Source organism: Netta rufina, assembly GCF_964035555.1.
Source record: "Netta rufina genome assembly, chromosome: 13".
Taxonomy (NCBI): domain Eukaryota; kingdom Metazoa; phylum Chordata; class Aves; order Anseriformes; family Anatidae; genus Netta; species Netta rufina.
In genome coordinates this window covers 18054642-18076425 of record NC_140136.1, presented here as the reverse complement: position 1 = coordinate 18076425, position 21784 = coordinate 18054642, and the positions used below count along the sequence as shown (strand labels likewise).

The 21784-nt window shown below is 45.1% G+C and overlaps 1 protein-coding gene across 1 annotated transcript in view; it reads right to left on the bottom strand.

The window, feature by feature from the left end:
* Positions 1 to 1124: 1124 nt before the first annotated feature.
* The window catches only part of ZNF423 (zinc finger protein 423), a 208163-nt gene continuing 187503 nt past the window's right edge, over positions 1125 to 21784 (bottom strand). The window contains exons 8-9 of the mRNA XM_084294973.1: positions 21628 to 21743; positions 1125 to 1309 (exon numbers count right to left, since the gene is read on the bottom strand). Coding sequence (XP_084151099.1) covers positions 1280 to 1309; positions 21628 to 21743 — 146 coding nt within the window. The 3' untranslated portion in view covers positions 1125 to 1279. The remainder of the gene's footprint in view (positions 1310 to 21627; positions 21744 to 21784) is intronic.

The following is a 21784-nucleotide window of genomic DNA, read 5'->3' as shown; positions in this document are numbered from 1 at the left end:
TCACAATTTCAGGATGGTTATGGTTCATTCAAGTAGGAGGTACCACGAGAACTGCATCTCACTAACTTTTCAAAGTCCCTAAAAGGACCATTTCTCTGACTGGAGATATAACTTGCCTCATTACCATATGGTATGTTAAAATAAAGGAAAAAAGCCTGCTAATGAGCTCTATTAGGCTGTCTAACGGCAATTTCAAGTGTCAGAAGTATGGCAGTTACACAGAGATACAATACCTGTGGGCCTAGAAGTCCATGTGACTGAAATACGCAGTCCCCATGCAGGCCCTACAGGCCCGATCCAGCATTTGCACATTTGTATACAATCCCGAAAGCCAATTTTTTGGTATTGAAACCACAGCAAGCACAGAGACAGGCTCAAGGCACCTATGACCAAGTCTCCTCCATTCTTGCTGACCTGGGTAAAGGTTACGAGTACCCCTAAGCTGGTACCTCCTCGTGCCCAGGGTTGCAGTGGGTGTTCTTACCTCACCTCAGTCCGACAGGGGAGGCGCATCCAGGAGAGAACAACGCCAGGCGCAACAACAGGGCTTTTGCTTTTCTCCCATTCTTCCTTCCTCACGGGGTGCAGCTCTGCTGTGGGGTGAGCCATCGTTTGGCATGATGTGCACATGTGAGCCAGCAGCGGTGATACAGCACGGACTGACAGAAACTCTGACACTAAGCTCATGTATTCCCTTTATTGACTGTACTAGTTATTGCAATCAGATTAAGTCACATTTATAAAGCAGACCATCCAGTTGCACTGAAACCGATTATATCCATTACATAGTTTTAATCACTGTCCGGTGAACTGGCAAATCCAATCAAAGCATTAGTCTTTAATTAAAAAATTAAAAAGAAATATTCAGACAATAGCCAAGCAATCACATCACAATGCACAGTTACCTAAAATTGCAATTAAAAAGCAGTTTAAAAAAAAATCACATCTAATTTTTAACTATCAATATAATACAAGAAGCAACAAAGGGCAACAGCATCAAAGCAGATTTATCTAACACTATAAATTCAGTCAGAAGCAGAAGCTCTAAAGTACACTAGCTGAAGCAGGACAATAAAAAATACTGAGCATGGAATACTTTTAATCTCTCCATTAATATTCATTTCCAGCTGCTTATAATAGCAGCGCCTCATGGCCAAATCATTAGAGTTTTACATCTGGGTTGCAAATGACACTTTGATTGGATGTAATGTTCAAATGGTCCTCCCCACTGTGCCACCGTCAAGTCTTCTGCAGAGAGGTGTCCTGTAGTGCCAGTGGCTCACTGTGCGTGCTGGCTCAATGTGTGGTTCTGGAAAGACGAAAAAAGGAGACATGCATAAGGGGCAGAATAATAGAAAGCATGCCCATACCCTCCTACTCAGTACCATTTATGCAGAGCTCGACATAAAAGCTTCTCAATTATTACAAAACAAAATGCAATAAAGAAAAAGTACTCATAAGTAACAGCTGCCAATATGACACATTTGCTTTGTTCTGATAGATCTGTTAATGCTGGCATGAACTTAGAAAAAAAAAATTCTACAAGCCAAGTACAGCCGTGAGGGTTTCTTTTTTATTTTTTTCTTCCTTCCCTCTTTCAATACATATAAAGAAAGTGGTAACACTTCATGGGCAAAATCTGCCTTTAGGGATTCCCTTAACTGTAACAATTAAAAAAAAAAAAAATCTGAATCGCTGTGGGAACCCTTGCCATATTTTACTCTTTTATTCTCGCTAGTAACGGGTGCAAGCACTGGCAGAGAGACACACCAGATTGTGACGCATACTTCTCAGTCCAAGAAATACTTCGGCAATAACAGCTGAACCACCAGTTCAGGCAAGGGGGATATTAATCCCCAGCAGAAAAAAGACTGGACATGTAACCCAGAAGTTAAATCTCTTTAAAGAATTGGCTTTGCTCTACACACTTCTTTCAGCAGTTTAGTCTTTTTGTTCCCTTTCTGGTAGATTTGTAACAGCCTCATGTCATCACGGTGTCTTGCATCAGAGGATGCTGACCTGTCCTGCCATTTTGTGCAGGAGCCAATGAATAGCGAAGCCAATCTCGGAAGCACATTTTCAGAGCAGCAGCAATCACCTACATTTTGTGTGCTGACCGAAACCCCAGCCCTACATATAAGCACAGCTTTATTTGTATAATTTCTAACTATTGGAGCAAACAGTGAGGCGCTTCACGGTGAGCTTTTGTTGGGCAATCCCAGTTATAAAAATCCACGCACGTTATTTCAAATCTGTGCAATTTCACTGGTCTCCATCCACCTAATAACAGAGCTGAGCAAGTCCGTCAGCTTGAGGAATATGTTTTTAAGCATGAAATTAATTTTGAATCTGATTATTTATTTACAATGACAGTGCTTTAAAATAAAGCTATTTTAACCTTTAATAAATCATCTGGTTCTTCTACGTTATCCACAGCTACATCTCAATTCAGGGAAAAAAAAAGTGATCCTCCACTTTATCCAGAGATGACATCTCCCTGATGAAAACCGTCTGTGCAAAGAGCTAGCGGGCGGCCTGCAATGCTCAGGCAGCGATGACCCCGTTTGCAGCCAGGATTTCTGGACTGTGCACTCCCAAGAGCTGACCACCAGGTGTCAGAAGTGCTGCTGACTTCCTAAATCATGTCAAAAGTTATCTGCGATATTGTACAGACGGGTGGCAAGGAAACTGCACGGTAGTGGTCAGGCTTTAACGTGACAAAAGGTTAGAGGGAAGACAGAAGTAGGATAGCTGGAGCACACCCAGAAGGATCCCTTGTGAAACTAAATGACAATCAGCAGATGAAATAGCAAAATAACTGCATCTTGTTTAGCCTAACAGCAGCCCTGACAGCACAGCCCCAGCCAGCGATGCTAAGTATTTCTGAATCAAACAACAGAAGCACTATCCAAAGATCTGAAAAGCTTATCAGGGGATAAAGCATTACATTAAAATCATGTCAAGTGAAGCCACAGTTGAAACAGCTTTCCTGTTAGACCATTTAACACCACCAAACATAAAACCTGATGGCTTTTCATTTTACATTTTTACTTTTCATGCTATACATGGAAATTTTCCTGGCCTTAAAGAGGAATGACCTTTGCAGTGCTGGATGTTATTCTCTAATCAAGTAACAGAGTTATAGAGAAGGATGAATGAATGGAACCCTACAGACTAAGTGGCAGCACTGACAGTAAGCTTGTCCACTAAACCTAACCAGGAAAACATTCAAATGTTAAAGAACACACAGAGCACTCTGTGCTCAGACAGTCCTCAGCATTTTAACAACGGGCATTTCTAGTGCACTTCATTACAATTCTATTTTTAGGTCATCTTGAATATCAATAAAAGGAGCGAAAGGTTTGCCGTCTTCCAATTGAAAGAAGGGCTGTTCATGGCAGACAAATCCATACTTATTTAGGCAGTGTCATTTAAAAGATAATGCACAATCAGCACTAGATGCATGACGCGCAGTCTACAGTCAGGGAACATGATTTCAAACTTGTGTGGCTGCTGCATTGATTACACCAGGCAGGTCAATAAAGGAATGGTATGTGGCTCTAAATCTGATAATGAAGCTTTCATTGTGAGCCCTCCCTCCTCAAACGTAGGTTAATAATATGTTCTGAACACTCCTAATACAATGAATGTACTGTTTTTGTGAACACAGTTTACATGAAGACAAACAAATCCTGCAGCCATTCAGAGCTGAACGAGACAGGAGCTGAGGAGCTAAACATGCGATAGACCCAAGTGTGGATGTATACCCGCACACTTCATATGTAGATCTTTATTTCCTCTTAATATCTTGGGAACACACCATTTATTCCCTTTGCAAGCACTCCTGGCAATCAATATGGCAACTAATGAAAGGACCAGGCAGTTAATAAATAGAGCCACATCTTACAAAGGATCTCACATGTATCTGTGGTGCCTACAGACACAAGAGCCCGTGTGCACCGAACGCCTCCTCTGCCTGTCAGAGAGGCAGATCCTGCCCAAGCCATACCCACACGAAGCACACATCCTGCCCACCCACGGGCTGCTGAGCACCAGACACCAAGTTCCTGCGTGGGCAAAAGCCACGAAGGCCAGGAGGGACGGGGAGTTTTGAAGCATGCAATGCTACGGGAATGCCTCCACCCAAGATTTCTGATCAGCAAACTTCATACCCCTTTTCAACAGGAGGGCAGGCTAGCAGGAAGCAGCTCTGATGTAATTTTTCAGCTCTAGAGTTTATGTTTAAAGAAAGTAATAATAATCTTAAAGGTGATTTCCAAAGGAAAATACAGCAGGCACAATAAGGAGGGCTCTCCAGGCATGCTTTCACATGTATTTGCATGTGCCTACCCGCACACAAGCACAGCCACACGTGTACGCACTTGGGGGCTGGCAGGAGGCAGGACATAATTTGGAAGCTGAGCATTAAAAATGGCTCTTTCCAGCTCCTGTTAGGTCCCCAGGTTTATGCATGGCTCACAGCTGATACCCCACAGAATACATCATTCTGAGACATTATTGCAGCTGGAAAACTCTACAGCAGCACTGAGTCACCTGTCAAGATCAAGTAAGTCACAGCTTATTTATAGGGCTAGGTTGGGATTTTTTCCCCCCCCCCTTTTCTTAATAATGATGCAAAATGGATAGCAATTCTGCTCGCCACATCATTGGGAAGATGCAGCCACCCTGAGCCCCAGGGCTGTCTCAGTGTTTAAGTGGAATTTTCTACTCGCTGTACAATCCCCAGATGAACTATTTGCGGAAGTATCTGTGACCAAGGAACTGGGTGACGGGTTTCGCAGGAAATAAAAAGATTTCAAGGAATGGTTGATTACTGTCCTTGTACATACTGATCACCCTCCACGTCTTCCCTGGGGACACCCCCTGCCTGCCCTTTGGATGGGGATCAAGCCGTTTGTGCAGGACAGCTACAATGAATATTTCTCTCTTTCTGCATGCATTATTACGAAAACACTAGCATGACATTCTCCATTTTCAGATCACTATGTCAAGAACAGCATCAGGCTTGAGAGATGATCCCTTACAGCAGTTAAAGGAAGTCTTACGAGCTATATAAAGATAGAGAGAAAAAACACAGAAAAGCAGCACGTGACGGAGCAAAGCTCCAACCAAGCCAGGCAGTCACGCTGGGAGTCTCCCACGCTGCAACAAAATTCCCTGCCAACAAGTCACAGGTGTACTACACAGGAGCAGGTGAAAAAAATAAAACGCAACTGCGAGGGGTGTGATAATGGTTTGAGGCCATAATACATCCACTCTATAGTGCCATTGTGCATCTGTTACGTATTTAGGTGTTTCGTACCAGCCATTTCGGAGGGGTACTGCCTATGTGTGAGCACACACACCTACAAGACTGTTACGCTATGAAGGGGTAAGAAACGGCACAAGGCTGGCAATGCCCACCACCCTCCAACAAAATTCCTCAGCTTTCTATGGTTTTACATAGAGGTTGGGACTCAGATAAAGGTTATAAAGCCTCTCCCTCATTCCAAATCCCATTAAAATGATCAGAAACGGTTCCTCAGATCTTTTTGGTAGGAATTACGGAGATAGCAGGTTCACGTGACAAACAGCCACCACCAACTGGTGACCGCTGCCAGCTGCTGTGGCACCACAAAGCCACCCGGACTGGAAGCACCGGCTGCAGCGGTGCCGCATGAGCACAGCTGTGTGGTCACACAACACTGAAGGTAATTCCTGCTAATTGCTGGATTTCCCCAGAGTGCAGGGTCCTCCAGATCCAGGCGAGAGCCCCAGCAGCCCCTCTCCCAGCTGCTCCCCATGCCCGGGGCAGGTTCCCTCCCCAGAGGCCGCACCAGGCACTGGGGGCTCCTGGCTGGCAGCGACTGTGCTGTGCCCCCTCCTCTGTCCCTCATGGAGCAGGGCTGGGGGGGGACAATCCCTCCATTTAACATCAACACGTGCGGTTTCTAGTCAAAACCTAAACCTCACATTCAGCTGCTGGCTTGAGACCAAGGTTCAAGTCTCACATTCTAACATATATGTATAAAAAAGACCAAACAAAAACTCCAAACTGCTACAAACAGAAGTTGCAGTGTCTAAATATTTATGAAATACCATCTGCAGCATTCTTTTTTTCAAATGCTTTGTATCATTTGAATTCAAACTGGCCCAAGAATTTCTCAGGCATTATTCCTTGCTGTATGTACATAAGCGCACACACGTGTCCAGGTAGTATCTCCCTCTAACAGCAATCCACAGAGATCAAAATCTTTACGCCTTGACTTTATAAAGAGATTACTTCAGGCAGAGGACACAAGACGACCCCTGCTTTAGCCACTGGAGATTATGCTCTCTATGGAAAGCTGTGAGCCTTAAATTGGTGCTGCTCTAATCCTAAACTGGAGAGGCATTCAGGGGATGCCATGACCCAGAAGAGCAAGAGGAAAAAAAAAAAAAAAAAAACCCTAAGTGGGAAAAAAAAAAAAAAAAGCACACTCAGGAGGAGAAGGGGAAAAAAAGAAAGAAGGGGAGAAAAGAAGAGCAAGCTTGGTTTACAGGATAAGCCTATTTATTTTTATTTTCAATTTTTGGTTGTTACTTTCCCTTTGCTATTAGACTAAAGAAAAATCACCTTTGCACCCCCTTGCAGTTTGTATGCGCTTATTTTTAGAACTGTTTGACAATTATCCAAGGGTCTAAGACTAACAGATGGCCTGTCTTAAAGCCTCATATGTTCACTAGTTTGCACTTCTGACAAACAGTAAATGTACTCAAGAGTGTGCCATAAACGGGGCTGAATGAATACTCAGAACACAATTTAGTTAATACACTTCATTAAAACTGATAGTGGTAACCAATGTTTCCCATAAAACCAGGTGTTAATTCCCCTTCCAGTTGTTTCAGGTAACTCCTACCCTGTGACATTTATATGTTTAGAACCCCCTTTTCCAGGAAATACAGCATCGCTTCTTCCCTTTCCCCTGATACTTCACCCACCACATAAAATGCTTGTAACAAGTGAACTCCAAGTTATCGTGGCACTCAATAAAAAAAAATTGTCAGGCAAGACAGGTTCACATGTCCCTTCTTTATCTGAAGAATCCCTTGAAATCGAGGTAGAGGCAAACGAAAGGTGGCAATTCCTTTGTGAAAGGAGAAGTCTGCCTGTGTTACTGCCTCCTTCACATCTCTGAGCATCTGATAACTTGCCATACGTCAGTCAGCCCCAGCACTAGCACACTTTGAGATGGCACTTCAACAAATGCAGTTAGGAAGCTGTCCTTTACAATGCATTGAACAAAAAAAAAAAATAAAAAAAATCACTTCAAGTGTCTAAGATGACGCATCTGGAGGTTTGGTGTCAGGTGAAAGCTAAGCTGGCTGTTTCCGATGGGAATATTTGCACCGCAGTTACTCCGATGCACAGACTTGGTTACTTGGGGCCAAACACACTGCTCAATCTCTCACCAGGACACAGGAGCACTCACTCCTGCCAGTGGGAAGCCGGCCCGTGGCCCTGCCATGGCCCATGCTGCTGCCCACAGGGCGTGCTGGGCAGCCCACGCCACGGGCAAAGCCCCCCCAAAACCCACGCGCGGCACCAGCCACCCCGAGCGGGCATTTTGTCTGGAGTCAATAGGTTCTGAACTCGTAAAATATTTACAGGGGAAAAAAGCTGATCCGCACGTGACTGACTGAACACTGTTGGCTTTTTTATAAATCTTTTTCTATCGCTTGCGTTTTTCTATATTGAAATGCAAGTGCCCGGGCATTGTTCCTTAAAAACCAGACAAACACGCACAGGCACCCCCCCACCGCCTGCCTTTGTTCTGCCTACACGGGGTCTGCGGGCTCTGCTGCTGCGTTGGACAGCCTGAGCAATACACTTCCTCGATTTTATCTCTATACTTAACACCGCTTTTGTTAATTTTAACATATTCTTGAATTTTGATAGGCATTTGTATTATTCTGGGTGTGAAAAATTACCTTTAATAGAAATACCTTCCTTATAGCTATTTTTCCCAGTGCCAGCCCTTTCTTGCGCTAGCTAAGGATTTTTTAGATGATTTATGAATTTAATTTCTCTTCTAATTCAGGTTGCTCAGTCCTAATCAGACTTTGACAACTCACCTAAGGTGCTTTCCCCTTTCCATGTGAGACTAATAACTCTGTACCATCAGTCTTCTAGGCCTGCCATCTCTTTGTGCTCTCTAAAAACTCAGAACAAAACAAGGCGATCCCATTACAAGAGAACTCCAAATGCTAGTTTAAGCCCGGCATAGCCTCTCATATTTGATTAAATATCTTACTGAAAAGACTATATGCTCCTTCCGAAAACACGGGATAAAATGCTGAAGCACAAAAGAAAACCGAAGCCTTTGGGAAAATTTCCTTACCACGGCACTTTGGAAATAAAAACCACAGGAGAATATATTATTAAGAAATAACCAGAGTCTTCTGTTAGAGAAGCTCACCGTAAACACACTCGGATTCACTGAGGCACCCAATGAAACAAGGGAGCTAATAATACCTGTCTTGGGGGACTGCGTGCTCCTGAGAATTTTACTCAGAAATGCAAATGTGCCCGCATCCGTGCGGCTCTAGCCTACAGCGCGCCACGCACAAGATCAAAATAAGCAGAGGGAAGAACCTTGCGCTTCTTAACGTGAAGAGAGGGGGACAAATTTAATTACCACCATCAGAAGCACATAAACAGTATTTCTGGAGCTCCTACGCTCCTCCCCCAGCCTCCTGGGGTCTGCCTGGGCGAACCCCGGTGCTCCTGCAGGCCCGAGCAGGGCTGTGAGCAGGATGCCCGCATGCAGCCCCGTGACTGCCTGGGGTGCCTTCGGTATGGGCAGTCCCCATCTCTCTGGGCCACGGCTGCCCACACAGGGGGCAGCAGTCCCCAAACCCTCTGCCTGGGCCCAAAGTAACCTCCAAAGCTCCCTGACAAACACCAACACCGTGCTTCCAGTCCGTTCGGACCTTCGAGCCAGGCCAGACCTGCTCGAAACCACTGCTGCATGCATGCACAGCCCCCTCCTGTGCCACACCACCAGCTCCACTGCACGTCCAGTGCCACCCAGGTTTTATCCACTTCTGGGTCCCAAGCAGGGAAGCGATGCATTTGAAAACCATTTGCAAGGCAAAACCATTTTCCAGGAGTGCTTCCTAGTTATTCCTCTCAAATAGGCTCCAAACAAATCGCATATCTGGAGCATATCTTGTTAATCCCTCCTTGGCCTAAGGTAAATCAGGCTGCAGAAGCCAGTTAATTCTTCATTTCTTTGAGGCCTGGCATCATCATTATGGGACCCTTCACAGCTCTACTATAAGCACTAATTTCCTGATTTGTTCTCTGTTGTAGGACCAGGAGAGCATCCTCTCACGTTCTTTTCTCAAAAACTATTTAAAGCTAAAGGAAAATGCTTTACGTAGTACCTTTAGCACTCACCAGTCAAAATGCATAGACAAAAGCTTCATTGAAGGGCTGTTTCCATGGGAATATAAACCAACAAAAGCCAGGAGATTCAAAGTTGAACCTAAAACTGGCTCCTTACCTTGCCCTGCTGTTCCTCAGCATGCCAAGGGTCACTGAATAGCATTTGATTTTTTGTCGCTTTTTTTCCTGGAACAGTTAGGTGCTCCTGGTGTTAAGGACTGCGTTTAAAACAGTCTCAGCCTGGACTGTAAGTGTTAATGCAAAGATGAAGAGGAGCACATCTTGCAGTCCTCACTCGGGCAATGTCCTCCACTGAGGACAAAGTTCCGGGACCAAACAAGCCGGAGCAGACAGAGCGGGTTCACTCAGATGGGCTGCACCTGTCGGCACCTGGGTTACAGGCTATCACAGCTCTCATCTGGGATTTCTTTTAAAAAGCAACTGAAGTAAAATTCCCTCTGATGGGATACTGATGTGACAGATTGTCTTGCCTTGTGTTATGGATACGTGTTTCTTAAAGGCAGATAAATATCCCCGTCACGGGACACCCGCATCCTGCTCCGCCTGGTAACACAAGCGGTCAGTGACCTGCCGCCTTGGGCATAAAGGCTGTTACTGCCCATTTCTTATTTCCAAAGGGGTATAAAATCCTCCAGTGCAATCTCAGCTATAAAGCAGCAAGGCCATGGTTTACAGAAGCGCTTTACCTGCCGCCCCATTAGCGTGCATGCCACTGGCAGAGCAGCAGTGTGCAGGACAGACTGTGACCAGCCCGCTGCCCGCAGGAACTCACCCCGGAGGTAGGTAGTATGAAAAGCCCAGGACGACTGGTTCCCAGAGGGAAAAGCAGGGCCAAAATATCACCAACGCGAGCCATCTCCTCACAGACATCATGAGGGGAAACAGAGGGGGCTCAGTGGTCGGGCACAAGCTCGCTGGCTCTGCGTGGGCAGCGCGTGGGCTGCTCCTGCGCCGTGCAGAGCCGGAGCGGCCAGGCGCTGCGGGGGTGACCTCGGGGTGTCTGTGCCACCTGCCCAGGACATGGCACGGAGGACACAGAAGACGTTCTGCTGAGAATTAGCTCAAGCACGGCCAAGTGGATAAGCTCAGGACTGCTGCTGCCAAATCTGGGCTCGTGCAGAGCCAGGGTGACGAAGCCTTGCTGAACCCAGGCTGACCTCGCACACAGCCATGAGGCATCTCCATGCTGAACCCACGGCAGGTGCAGCCTTATCCGTATCAGCTAGATTTTTCCAGCAAAGCCTCATCACCTCATTGTGTACAGGCAGCTTAGTATACTGCGAGTTATTCCATCAACATGAAACATGTGAAGAAAGGACAAGGCGTTAGCATTCAGTCCGTTAGCATTTACTGTGCGAGTCGGGTCGCTGCACACGTGTGCTCACCCTGTGCACAAGCCACTTGTGCACAAGCCGTGCCATTTGTGTTTAACGTAGGCAGAAAGCACAGCACAGGCTCAGTCTGGGAACAAACGGCTTTCTAAATGATATTCCTTCCTTAGGTCGAGGTGTGATACAAAACTACCCTCAAAATATGATGTTAAAACAGAGCGTTAGCTACACAGGCATGAGGGTACGACTGACCGTAGTGCTCTGAAGGCAACGTCAGGACGAGCACGCTGCTGAGCACAGAGCCAAGCTCCCAGCCGAGCCCGGGCTGAGCACCCACAGCCTTCCCGAGGAGGCACGGAGGTGCTGGCAGCCACAGTCCTACAGGCAGGCCCAGCTGCGTGCAGGCAAGCTCCCAGCTCCCAGCCTGCCCGTTCCTCCTTTGTTCTCGCCCAGCCCCATTGTTTCCCGGCCACTCACCGCACGTGGCCGTGTCCGACCTCGCGGGGCAGGGGGAGCAGGCGAGGAACCAGCCAGCGGCGCTCCCGTGCTCCTTACGGCAGCAGCAGGAAAGCTGGCCGTGAGGCACGACCCTGTCCTCAGCTCCATGCGGCAGCCATGGGGACAGCACTGCTCCTGCTGCCTCGCACTGACCCGGGAGACAAACCCACGGGTTAAACCCCGATCCCTTACTCAGCTGGTCAGAGGTACACCCGAGGCCTTTTAAGTTTCTTGGTGGAGCTGTTTTGCAGATTCCTTCTAATGGCGGTAGCGGCAGAGGCTCCACCGGCACCGCAGGGGTAGGAAACAGCCATACGGCATCAATCCAGGATTTCCTGTCTGAAATTTAGGCTTCACATCTAAAACACAATGCACACACAACGTCTGTACGGCCGAGGAAACACAAGACGCTTGCCATACATTTATTATCTTCCTGGGGAAATGATATAGAGGACAAGAGAGACTATGTTTACTCCCTCCCCAGCTGCTTTTACAATCTAATAATTTATTTCTCCTGGACATAAATTTCAGATTTAAACGAAATCCCTGAAACCTAAAGATGCCACATGGTAGAGGCTAGGGCAGTATTTCTTCCTATTTTGGAGACAGAATGTTTAATGCATTGCTCTGTTAACCAGTAGCCTTAAATTTCTGGGGAAAAAAGGAGACAATTAGACTGTGGCAGACCCTAGATGCAAATACAGGCAACTGATTACTGCCTTCATACACAGAGTTAAAAATACCTGGTTATTGAAAATGATTTTCGCAGTCCATTGGGGCTTATCTAGGTTTGGGCTGAGATGTTTATTTTTTCTGCGGCAGCCGTACTGGGGGATTCTCTTACAACATTTCCTTACACTGTAGCCATACATCATTCACATCTCTGCAAACTGACTGCCTTCCTATGACGCAAGAAACCTCTGCAATTAGAAAAACAACCATCTCCTCTTTGAGGAAGATAAAGCAAAATAAATAAAATACTTATCCAAACCGAGTCAGCAGGTAAGACAGCAGTGTTCTTGAGGCAAATGCAAAAATCCAGGCTATAAATTTGTGTTAACTGTTACAAATATATCCATCTGTTCACAGACTAACTAGTGACTGAAACTGATGAATCCACTGAAAGGTAATTTTCAAGTCTACTAGCGTCTGTCCTCTTCTAGTAATAAAGTAAATGCTTTTCAGTAACTGTGCTGCTTTTGAATGCCAATTTCCATTTAAGTAGGCTTTGGTTTTGGCTTTCTCCACAATAAATAAATAAATAAAATAGTAAATACCTTTTCTTTCCAAAGGTCAAACTAAGCTTTTAAAGAACAAGCAACATTTCAGCAAGCCAGAGAGGACAAAACTCCAATCAGATAAATGGTGTGTGTAACAATTGAGAACCACGGCTGCCTCGGCTTTCTTGAATGGGCTGCAGGATAGAATTTGGCACAAACAGCCTGATGTTGAAGCTTACATCTCTTTTACTGCAGACAAGAAATTCACTAAAATATATAAATAATGAATGTGGCTAGGGATCTCTGCTGGTACTACTGCCGGTTCTGCAAGATGCAGGAGCAGAATCATAGACTGCTCCATGTTTTTGTTATTAGAGAATCCTTGTTCTCCGACAATAAACACAGAATATTTTAACTGAAATGGCTTCTGCAGCACATACAATATAAGTTTCAGCTCTCTGAAAGTGCCAGCAAATTGCAGAAAGATAAGTTACAAAGACATACCTAATTTGCTGTGATGAATTGTGTGCATGCTTCAGTGATCAAAACTGCAGCTGAGACCTATTATATTTAATGATCTAGACATTTCTTGTGAAAACACTCAGGCATATACTGTTATGTCTGGACAAGCATCCCCATTTTGCTCTAGCAGCAAGCAAATGAAGAAACCGAACTTTTAAGAGCATGCTGTACACCACCTTGGCTGAGCTGCTTAAGACAGAGGCTGATCGAGCTCCGCGGTTTTCCTTAAATAACGCTTGTGCTCTGCCCTTTCCAATGCAGCATCCCTGCTCCTTTGAAAACTGAAGTCAGTTCCTTTGGACGATAGCGACACTCACAGGAGGAAACAGAGCTAATCCCAGCTCAGAACCCAAACTACGCTCCCCAGCAGCTACTACAGCACAAGAAAATCAAAGTGCTTGCGTTAGAGATCTCTCCCCATCAGTGAATACAAAGACACATTGTGACAAGACTTTTGTGTGCATGTGCAGGGGATTCTTTTCTTTGCCTATACACTGCAGAAATATTATTTCTGTTATAAGGACCCTGCCCAGCCTGGAAAGGCATGTGCTGCTGAGCCTGATGGCGGGAGGGCTGAGCAATGGTACCTGGTTCTGCCGTCCCCAAGGACGCCGCGGCCGCGCAGCCAGCTGTGCTGATGGGCATGCTCGCAGCCCCGCAGCTTGCGGCCCCTTTGCTCTTGGCTCCAGGCAGAGCAGAAGGAAACAAGGCTTTCTGCCACCTTCCTATGGGGATAAGAATTTCCCCTTACAAACACACGAAGGACTGCTGAATAGAAGGTCTGAGGTTTCCTGAGCTCTCAGTGTGGCTCCTCCAATATTTTCCTGCATGAATCTGGGTACATTGTTCAACTGCAGCCTTTCCAAATTTGTAAAAACAACCTCAGAAAGAGTGCTGGTATGGTTAATTCATTGACAGTTGTAAAAAAAAAAAATAAAATAATAATAATAATAAAAAAAAAGAAAGAAAAAAAAAACACCACACACACACAACAACACAAAGCAACAACAAAGAATAGAAAAACAAACAAACAAAAAAAGCAGATCTAGAGAGAGAAACCACACAGAGCATTCTTGCAACCACACATCCAAGAGCTCATTTACTCCCTCCCTGGTCAGTTTGAATGGTTTTCTATCATTCATTGTTCAGCAAAATGGAGCAAAACACATCTTGTGCGTTTGACTCCAGAAATAAGGCTTCCAAAGTGCTATTTCATTCACCTGAGAAGCTGCTAAATACTATCACAGTGGTTATTTGTGATAGTGTGGTAAGGAGTGAAGAAAAGGTATTTGCTAATTGTTGACATAACAAAATTAATTTTCCATCCCTAAACTTTTTCTCATCTCTCCTGTGAGCTCTGATGCAATGTTACTGACTGGCACTGCTGAAATGCCAACTTGCATTTCTCATCCTTAATTTCTCTCTAAATGTCATTAGTAATTGTTATCGCCAGACCAGAGAGTGCAATCTGGTCTTTCCGAAAGAAAATCTATTTCTCATTTCTTCTCCTGTGCTTCCTCCTTTCGGCTAAGGATGGATGTCTTACATAGCCCATGTATCCCATTTCCAATAGGACGGGACTGCGTTAGTGTTTCTGAGGTAAAACATTGCTGCTTTATTTATTTATACAGAGAAGTCAAGAATCTTTATTAATACCAAATCGTATATTGAGAGCAGTCAGTGTTTTTGAAAGCTGTGCTGTCAAGACAAGTCTTAACTGAGTAAAGCCGACAACCACAGGAAAGAAGCATCCTTTAACATGCACCTACTAACTCCTCTCTGGATTCCTCCATGAATTTCTGTGTTTTGGCAGTTAATCATGTTATAAAGGTTTCCCCTTTGTATTTGACATATTGTGTGTTTTTTCTCTTTCTGCCACATGGAAAAACCAAACCTTCACCCAGGATGTGTGAACCGGTCAGGATTAACGTGTCGCCCACAAGTGGAAGTGGTTTCCACCGCTGGGTGCGATGGGGAGGTTGTGTAGCTGTGCTCGGAGGGAAACCTGCCAGTGCAAGAGGCGGGGTCCTCGCACATCGTTACCCCACACCAGTGACTGGCACAGCTACGTGCAGTGCCCACAGAATTTAGTCTCCAGTACTTGGGGCAAGCAGCACCTCAGCACTCAGCACAGCCTCGGGAGGGACGGTGTCTGCCAGGACAGACCCTTACAGGGGCTCTCCAGAACCAGCGCACCTCACACACGTCTGCATTGTTTTGCAGTGTACATAGAGTAACCGGTTCAGAACTAGGCTGTGTTTCCGTATCCACTAACTAAAGGCATCTTAGCTCAGAATAAACAGACATTTGGACATTTCCAGCCAGGAATTGTGCTTTCAATAAACACAATTGATGCATATACATTGTCTCTTGGCGGCTTACACTCCCGCCCATCTGTTGGGATGGCACGGTGCCTACGCAAAAGTTGGTTGGACCCTTGCCCTAGGGCATAGATGACAGGCACCGGCGGGTTTAGCTGGGCAGCCTGAGCAGCGAATCCAAGTGCCATCCCTGCTGTAGGAAGCCCCTTCTGTGTGCCAGCGCTGCCACATTGGAACGCCATGCCTCCTTACACTTGGTCACACATGTTGACACTTGGGTGCGCTTAAGTGCATTAATGACTCAAACGATGCCTTTCACCTGGCTCCCTTTTTTCCACCCCCCCAACTCCGCATCACCGCGGGGTTTTCTGCACTTGTTAATGCCAAGTTGCACACACTTTGTTTGCCAGGGCTGGTCACAGAACAGCGTTAATGGGGTAAGAAATGAAGGAGGGCTTTTTTGTTGTTATGGGACAGGCTGCTCATATTTCCAAGCGTCGTCTCCAGTGGGTCTTTGTAGACTGGAGAGATCTCTCTGTGCCTCACTAAGACACCTCAGAGATGACAAAAATGCAGCTATATATTGATCAGAATTTTCATTTCAAATGAAAAAAAAAAAAAAAAAAATGCTGCACCTCATCACCATGGCAAACACAGGGCAATTTGGGGTTTCTGCACCATCCTCACCCAAAGCAGGAAGGCCAAGCAGCCTGGCTGTGCCAGGGCACCCCCACCCAGAGGGGCAGGAGCTGCCGCCTCCCTTTGTGCTGGGAAAAGAGGTGCTGCCAAGTGCACGGCACTGTGTTAGTGCCCCCCCTGCTTTCACACACAGCATTCACCTCGCTGGGAGTCAGGCCCAGGACGAAACCTCAGCCACAGCTCCTGCACAGCCCCAGAAGCATTCCCACATAGTCTGCAAGGGCACTTCCAGCTTTGGTCATCAGATAGCCTGCTCCTAACCCCAAATCCGTACGCAGCCATATGGACCTCCTCCGCTGGTTTTAAACACACGTACTGAGAGCCAGGGACCTGAGAGGCAAAATTCTTCATCGCTGCGACACGAGAGCAGAGGTAAAACTTCTGGTTTCACAGTCCATAAAGAACGCTCAGGCAGACAGACTCAACATGATGGGTATGTGCCTACAGCACTTTTAATTTTTAATTATTGTTAGTTATAATTATCTGACTGCGTCTGAATGAAACCCAGCAATATGACTGGAATAGATTGTGGTATTCCCGTAATTTATTAGCTTTGTAACTACTAATAATTAAAATTTAACAATACTCTAAGCACCATAGCAACATTTTTTGAGAAACACTAGCCAAATCTGCTCAAATAACTGACTAGACCATTTTCAGGATTTTAAAAGGAGGAAAAACACTATATAGAGATGTGTATGTATGTGTATGTATTTAAAATGCAGAGATGTAAATTCTGTTCAAAAGAAAAAATGGATTTTTACTTACAGAAAATTAATTCTGCACATATTTTTTTTGATACTTCATATGAAACCCAGAGCTCGTGGTTTGTTTCCAGCAAGAGGTTTCTGTGCTTAACATCTAAGTCATGCACAGTCAGCCACGCAGGGTTAGGTAAGTGACTTTCGGAGACAGATGCATGTTAGGTTCTGTTTGTCCTGCCATCCTCCCCTATCCCCAGGGAAAAATATTTTCTGCAACTTCATCAGAGTACCACAGATTTGCATTTCTCTCACTGACTTCATGGACACTTAAGCCCAGAAGCACAGATATTTCAGGGTCTTGCAGGCTCATTGGGCTGTTTGCAAGAAACATTTTACTCCTATTTAAGTAAGCTTTCCTCATACCTCCAGCAAGTAGGTGAAGCCCATTTTTCAAGTAGGAGCTAGAGACATTAACCACCAAGTGAGTTTGAATAGCTGGGTCCAGACCCAAGACCTCATTAGTCTCTCCTCTGTGCTCCAACCACTGTTGGTAAACTGAGCCCTGTGGCCATGCCCGGGTGCAGATGGGCCATGTACAAGCCCAGGGGCTCTCCTGCTCCCCACTTGCTACAGAGGACACCGCAGCATGGCCCAAGGACCATCGGTGTGAGAGGCTGGAGTTGTTGCTCCTTCTGGCCCCACCAGCAGTCCTGCCAGGGAAGCCACCAGGGCTACGGGCAGCACCTCAATGTCCCCATCAGGACACAGAGCGCCCTGCGGTGCATCACTACGGTGCCCTGCTTTCCTGGGCAGGATACAGAGCTCCAGAGCAGACTCATCTAACATCAAGCTGACATTAAAAGCAGACTTTAAAAAGAAAACCTGCTTAGGGCTTGATCTGCTGTAATCAGCGGAAAGAATCCCAAGGACTTTGATGTGGACCAAATCAAGCCCCTGGAGGACGTTCATGGTAAATCATTATTAATATAATGAGTACAATTTCTGTGCAGCAGCTCATGCCTGTTTATAGATATATGAAAATTGCCAGCTTTTCACATAAAACAAAATGAGGAAGGAGACAGACCACAGTGTTAACCAATGAGCCATAGTAGCCACTCTCCTTTTGATACACGTACAGTTAAAGAACCTGGGCACTTGAAATGACAGCAAATTCCTCCAGTGAAGCTCTCTTAATTCAGTAGCTTGACATATCTCCAAATCTGAGCAGAAGAGAAAGCCCTTTATTCATAGCAGGCAATAAAACACCTGAACACCTGTGCTAGGAAAGACCTGGCAGGTACCCTGCTCCCTCGGTACCTGGATTATTTGTGCATTGTTTATTGTATCCCTTGCCTTAGTTTTCATCAATTGTAATCATTTAGAAGGAAACGGTATGATTAACAGTACACAAGCAAACAGCAGGAATTAATCCTTTAAATGCAAATACTTCATTGGTTATGTGATGGCTCCCTGGAAAAAGCAGTGGCAAAAGAGTACCTATGAAAAATCCTCCTAAAGTTTCTTTAAAAAAATAATAATAATAATAACAACAATTGTTCAGTCACAATTTGCTCAATATAATTCTCAATGCAAGTGATCAAGCAGATACATTGCTCAGCCGTGAATAATGCCACAAACATAATTCTCAGCACCCATTACGAACCATGATTTCTGACCCATCTCTGGAGTGGGCAGAGCTCCCTACTACACTTTACATAGTAAAACCCCAGATCTCAGTTGTCAAAGAGCTGGTTCACCCCCCTGTGTGCCACGGTGGCAGGCAGTCACCTCCTGACCAGTCCCACAGAGCGAGCTCGGTTTCAAAGGGATCCTTCTGCCCTACCTGCGAGGGACCCCCCAGAGCCCACCTCTCTGCTTGTTTCAGTAAGCACACTTCAGCAGGAGGAATGAAATGCCACAGCCTTGATGTATTATGAATTAGGTATAAATTTACTTCTTTTTTTTTTTTTCCAGGGTATTTTCATCATATTCATGGTTGTCAGTCTCTGCAAACAGGATGTGAGGAACTAGGAGCTGCTTGCCTCTCCTCCCCTGCCCTAAGGGCACCCTGGGTTATCACACGTACCATTTCCACTGTGCTTCATACTTAACCGTGCTGTGTTTTGTTTCCTCATTTCCAGTGAGATAACATAACCAGTTAAATAACTTCTGTTTTCTTTTCCTCTGGCAGTATCAGCATAACCTCACTGACTCATCACTCCAGATTCACACCAGAATTTCCACAGCTTATTAAGCCAGCCCTATTCCTCCCAGCTTCCTTAAGCCGTGGTTTTATGGCTCCATCAGACAGCGCAAACAAAGCATAAACACTTACTAAAACACAACTGCTAGTTTACAAATGAAGGGAGGGCTTGAGAGTTTTAAGAGCGTTATGCTGCTGAAGCAGGATTTGCCCCAAGCACTAAGCTGCACGCTCAGAGTGGCGACCTTTTTCCATCACACAGCACACATATGGCCTTCTTAACATGCATTATGTTCAAGGTAACTGTTCAAAGAAATGTTTACAAGTCAGCAGGGCTAATTCCTAGCCCAAGACATCTCTAGAAGTTGCCTTTTCCTGCTTTGCATGTCATTTTCTCCACCCTCTTTTTCCTTTTTTTTTTTTTTGTGAGCATACCTCTTAATTTCTTCATGAAATATTTGAATGCCCTTCTCCCCTCCCCCCCAGAAGTATTTTCAGTGGTTTCATTTAAAAAAATGCAGAAATAAACAAGGCATAGGTTCATATTTTGACTAAAAAGGAATAGTTGTTGTTTACACCAGTGGGAAAGCAAGATCAGAACTGAACAGTCAAATCCATCCAGCAGAACCATTTGATGGACGGTGATTTTCCCACCTAAGAACAGTTGCACTACTAAGGTTTATGCACATCTAACTAGCAACTGAACAACTGGCTCACTAAAATAATACTGAGTCTTCCTTACTTAACAAAAATATCATGCGCAGTTGAGGAATTTGGAACAGATAGCTTGCAAATCAGTAACTGGAGAGATAATCATGCAACTCAGACTGGATCAAGAGTCTTGAGCGTTTCTAACTGATTTATGCACAAATTGTGTGTCCTCCTTGGCTCAGGTATCCGAATTAATAAAATCCCTGGCATCAAGTAAACACCTTTTCGAGTCAGCCCTGAAATAAGGACTGAAACTCTGCAGCTAAGTATTGAATTTTCATTCAGCCAACACCATTCAAAGCGACTTGTGTAATTATTATAAGCAGAGAAATTTTAAACACACGCCAATCCTGCATGGAAACTGGAAAATTACAGTTACAATTTATCTGATTAAGGCTGCTATTTGCAGCAATTTTGCAACGCACAGCACTTCAGAATTGAAACACTATGTAATTAAAACTGTTAATTGCAAAAAAAATAAATAATAAAAAAAAAAGCCACTGTTAAGACTATAATTTAACAAGGTTCTCCAAGGTTCTCTTTATTTGACCATCTGATTGTAAAGGTTAATGCAGTGGCCTAGGAAGCCAGTACACCCATTTTAATTGTGCTGGCATCTTGACCAAACACCACTTTAAAGGAAAAATGGGAGGAAAACTCAGAGCTGGCTTTGCAAGCCACTGCTGCCTTTATAAAACATTTGTAGTGACAACACACAAACCAAAATCTGCTGACTTTATTAAAATATTAACAAGGTATAGTTAAAACTTTTGTACACTTATGCAAATCAGGTTGCTAGAACAAGGGAAAGAAGAGATTCCCCTGGGAGACAAAAAAATAAAATCAACAAAGTGAAAAGATCAACCATCCTTCCACAGCGTGACAGCACGACACAAGAGGCAGCAGCTTGGGAATTCAGCAAGATAAATAAAAACCCTCTAAAGTTTAAGTAAATCACGGTTTATAAAGCTAATAGATTTAAATGAGGCATACGGTACCACCCTGTAAAAATCCTGCATTTGCCAGCAGACAGCAGCAGTGTTTTTGTGGCAGTGCTGCGCAGGTAAACACGCCTGACGAGGAAGGCCAGGGCAGCAACCTCCCCGTGAGCCCTGTGAAAGCTGCAGCTCAGCAGCCCATTTCCCTGGGAGGCAGCACGCCCACAGGACCTGGCTCTGCTGCTGGAGCAGCACAAAGTTAATGCCCCACAGAGGCTGTAGCATCTAAGGGTTTAGCATCAAAGGATCAGTGTGATTTAAAACCCAGCCTCACCAGCGGGGCCCTGAAGTGATCCCTGGGGCCAGGACCCCAAGAGCAGCTCCAGCAGCACATCCCAATCAGGGTCTGGTCCCCGTAAAACGCTTGCTGCAGCCAGGAATGCAGGACAAGCACCGGCTTTGCAGGGGCTAAAGCTGAAGGGACTGTAGCCCCCTAGGAAAGCAGGATGTGACACCTGGTTTGTACAAGCTGCTGCTTATTAAAGTGCTATTGTCTTGGTGGAGCCTCTAATGAAGCATTGTGTTCAGCTGCACCAGTGCTTTGCTCTTGTACCTAGGTGGGGAAAATTCCTTTACATGTGACTTAGCAGCAAGGAAGGGGAGGGGGCAGCCTACCATTTGCTTAGTCTTTGTATGTTAATCAGTCCCTCAATTATTAATAGAGAAAAAGAAATTATTTACAAGGTGTTTGACGTAGACATGTCAGGAAGTAGCAACTCTACTGTCAAGAGAAATACTCAAAGAATCATGATATCTGTCTTGTCTTATTTATTTATTCCAGCCATGCTCTGAGACCCTTCTCTCCTGATAGCACCCAGGGTGGCAGAAGGCAGCTGAGAGACTGTTTAAGAGCAGGAGCAGAGACCATACTGGGGCTGTGCACTTTTTCTAAACACTGCACAAGGGTGATGGTTGCACACAGACAAATCAAAGGCTTTAGCTTTGCTTTTACTCCTGTTGCAAACATACCTGAAGCTCTGTTTGAAAGAAGAACTTCTGTGGGCACTGGGAACAGTCATAAATTTTATCTTCCTGTCCATGGACTGCAAAGATGTGCTGCTGCAGTTTATTTGCCTGTACAAAAACTGAAATAACATAGAACAATTAGTTAGGATTGCTTCATATA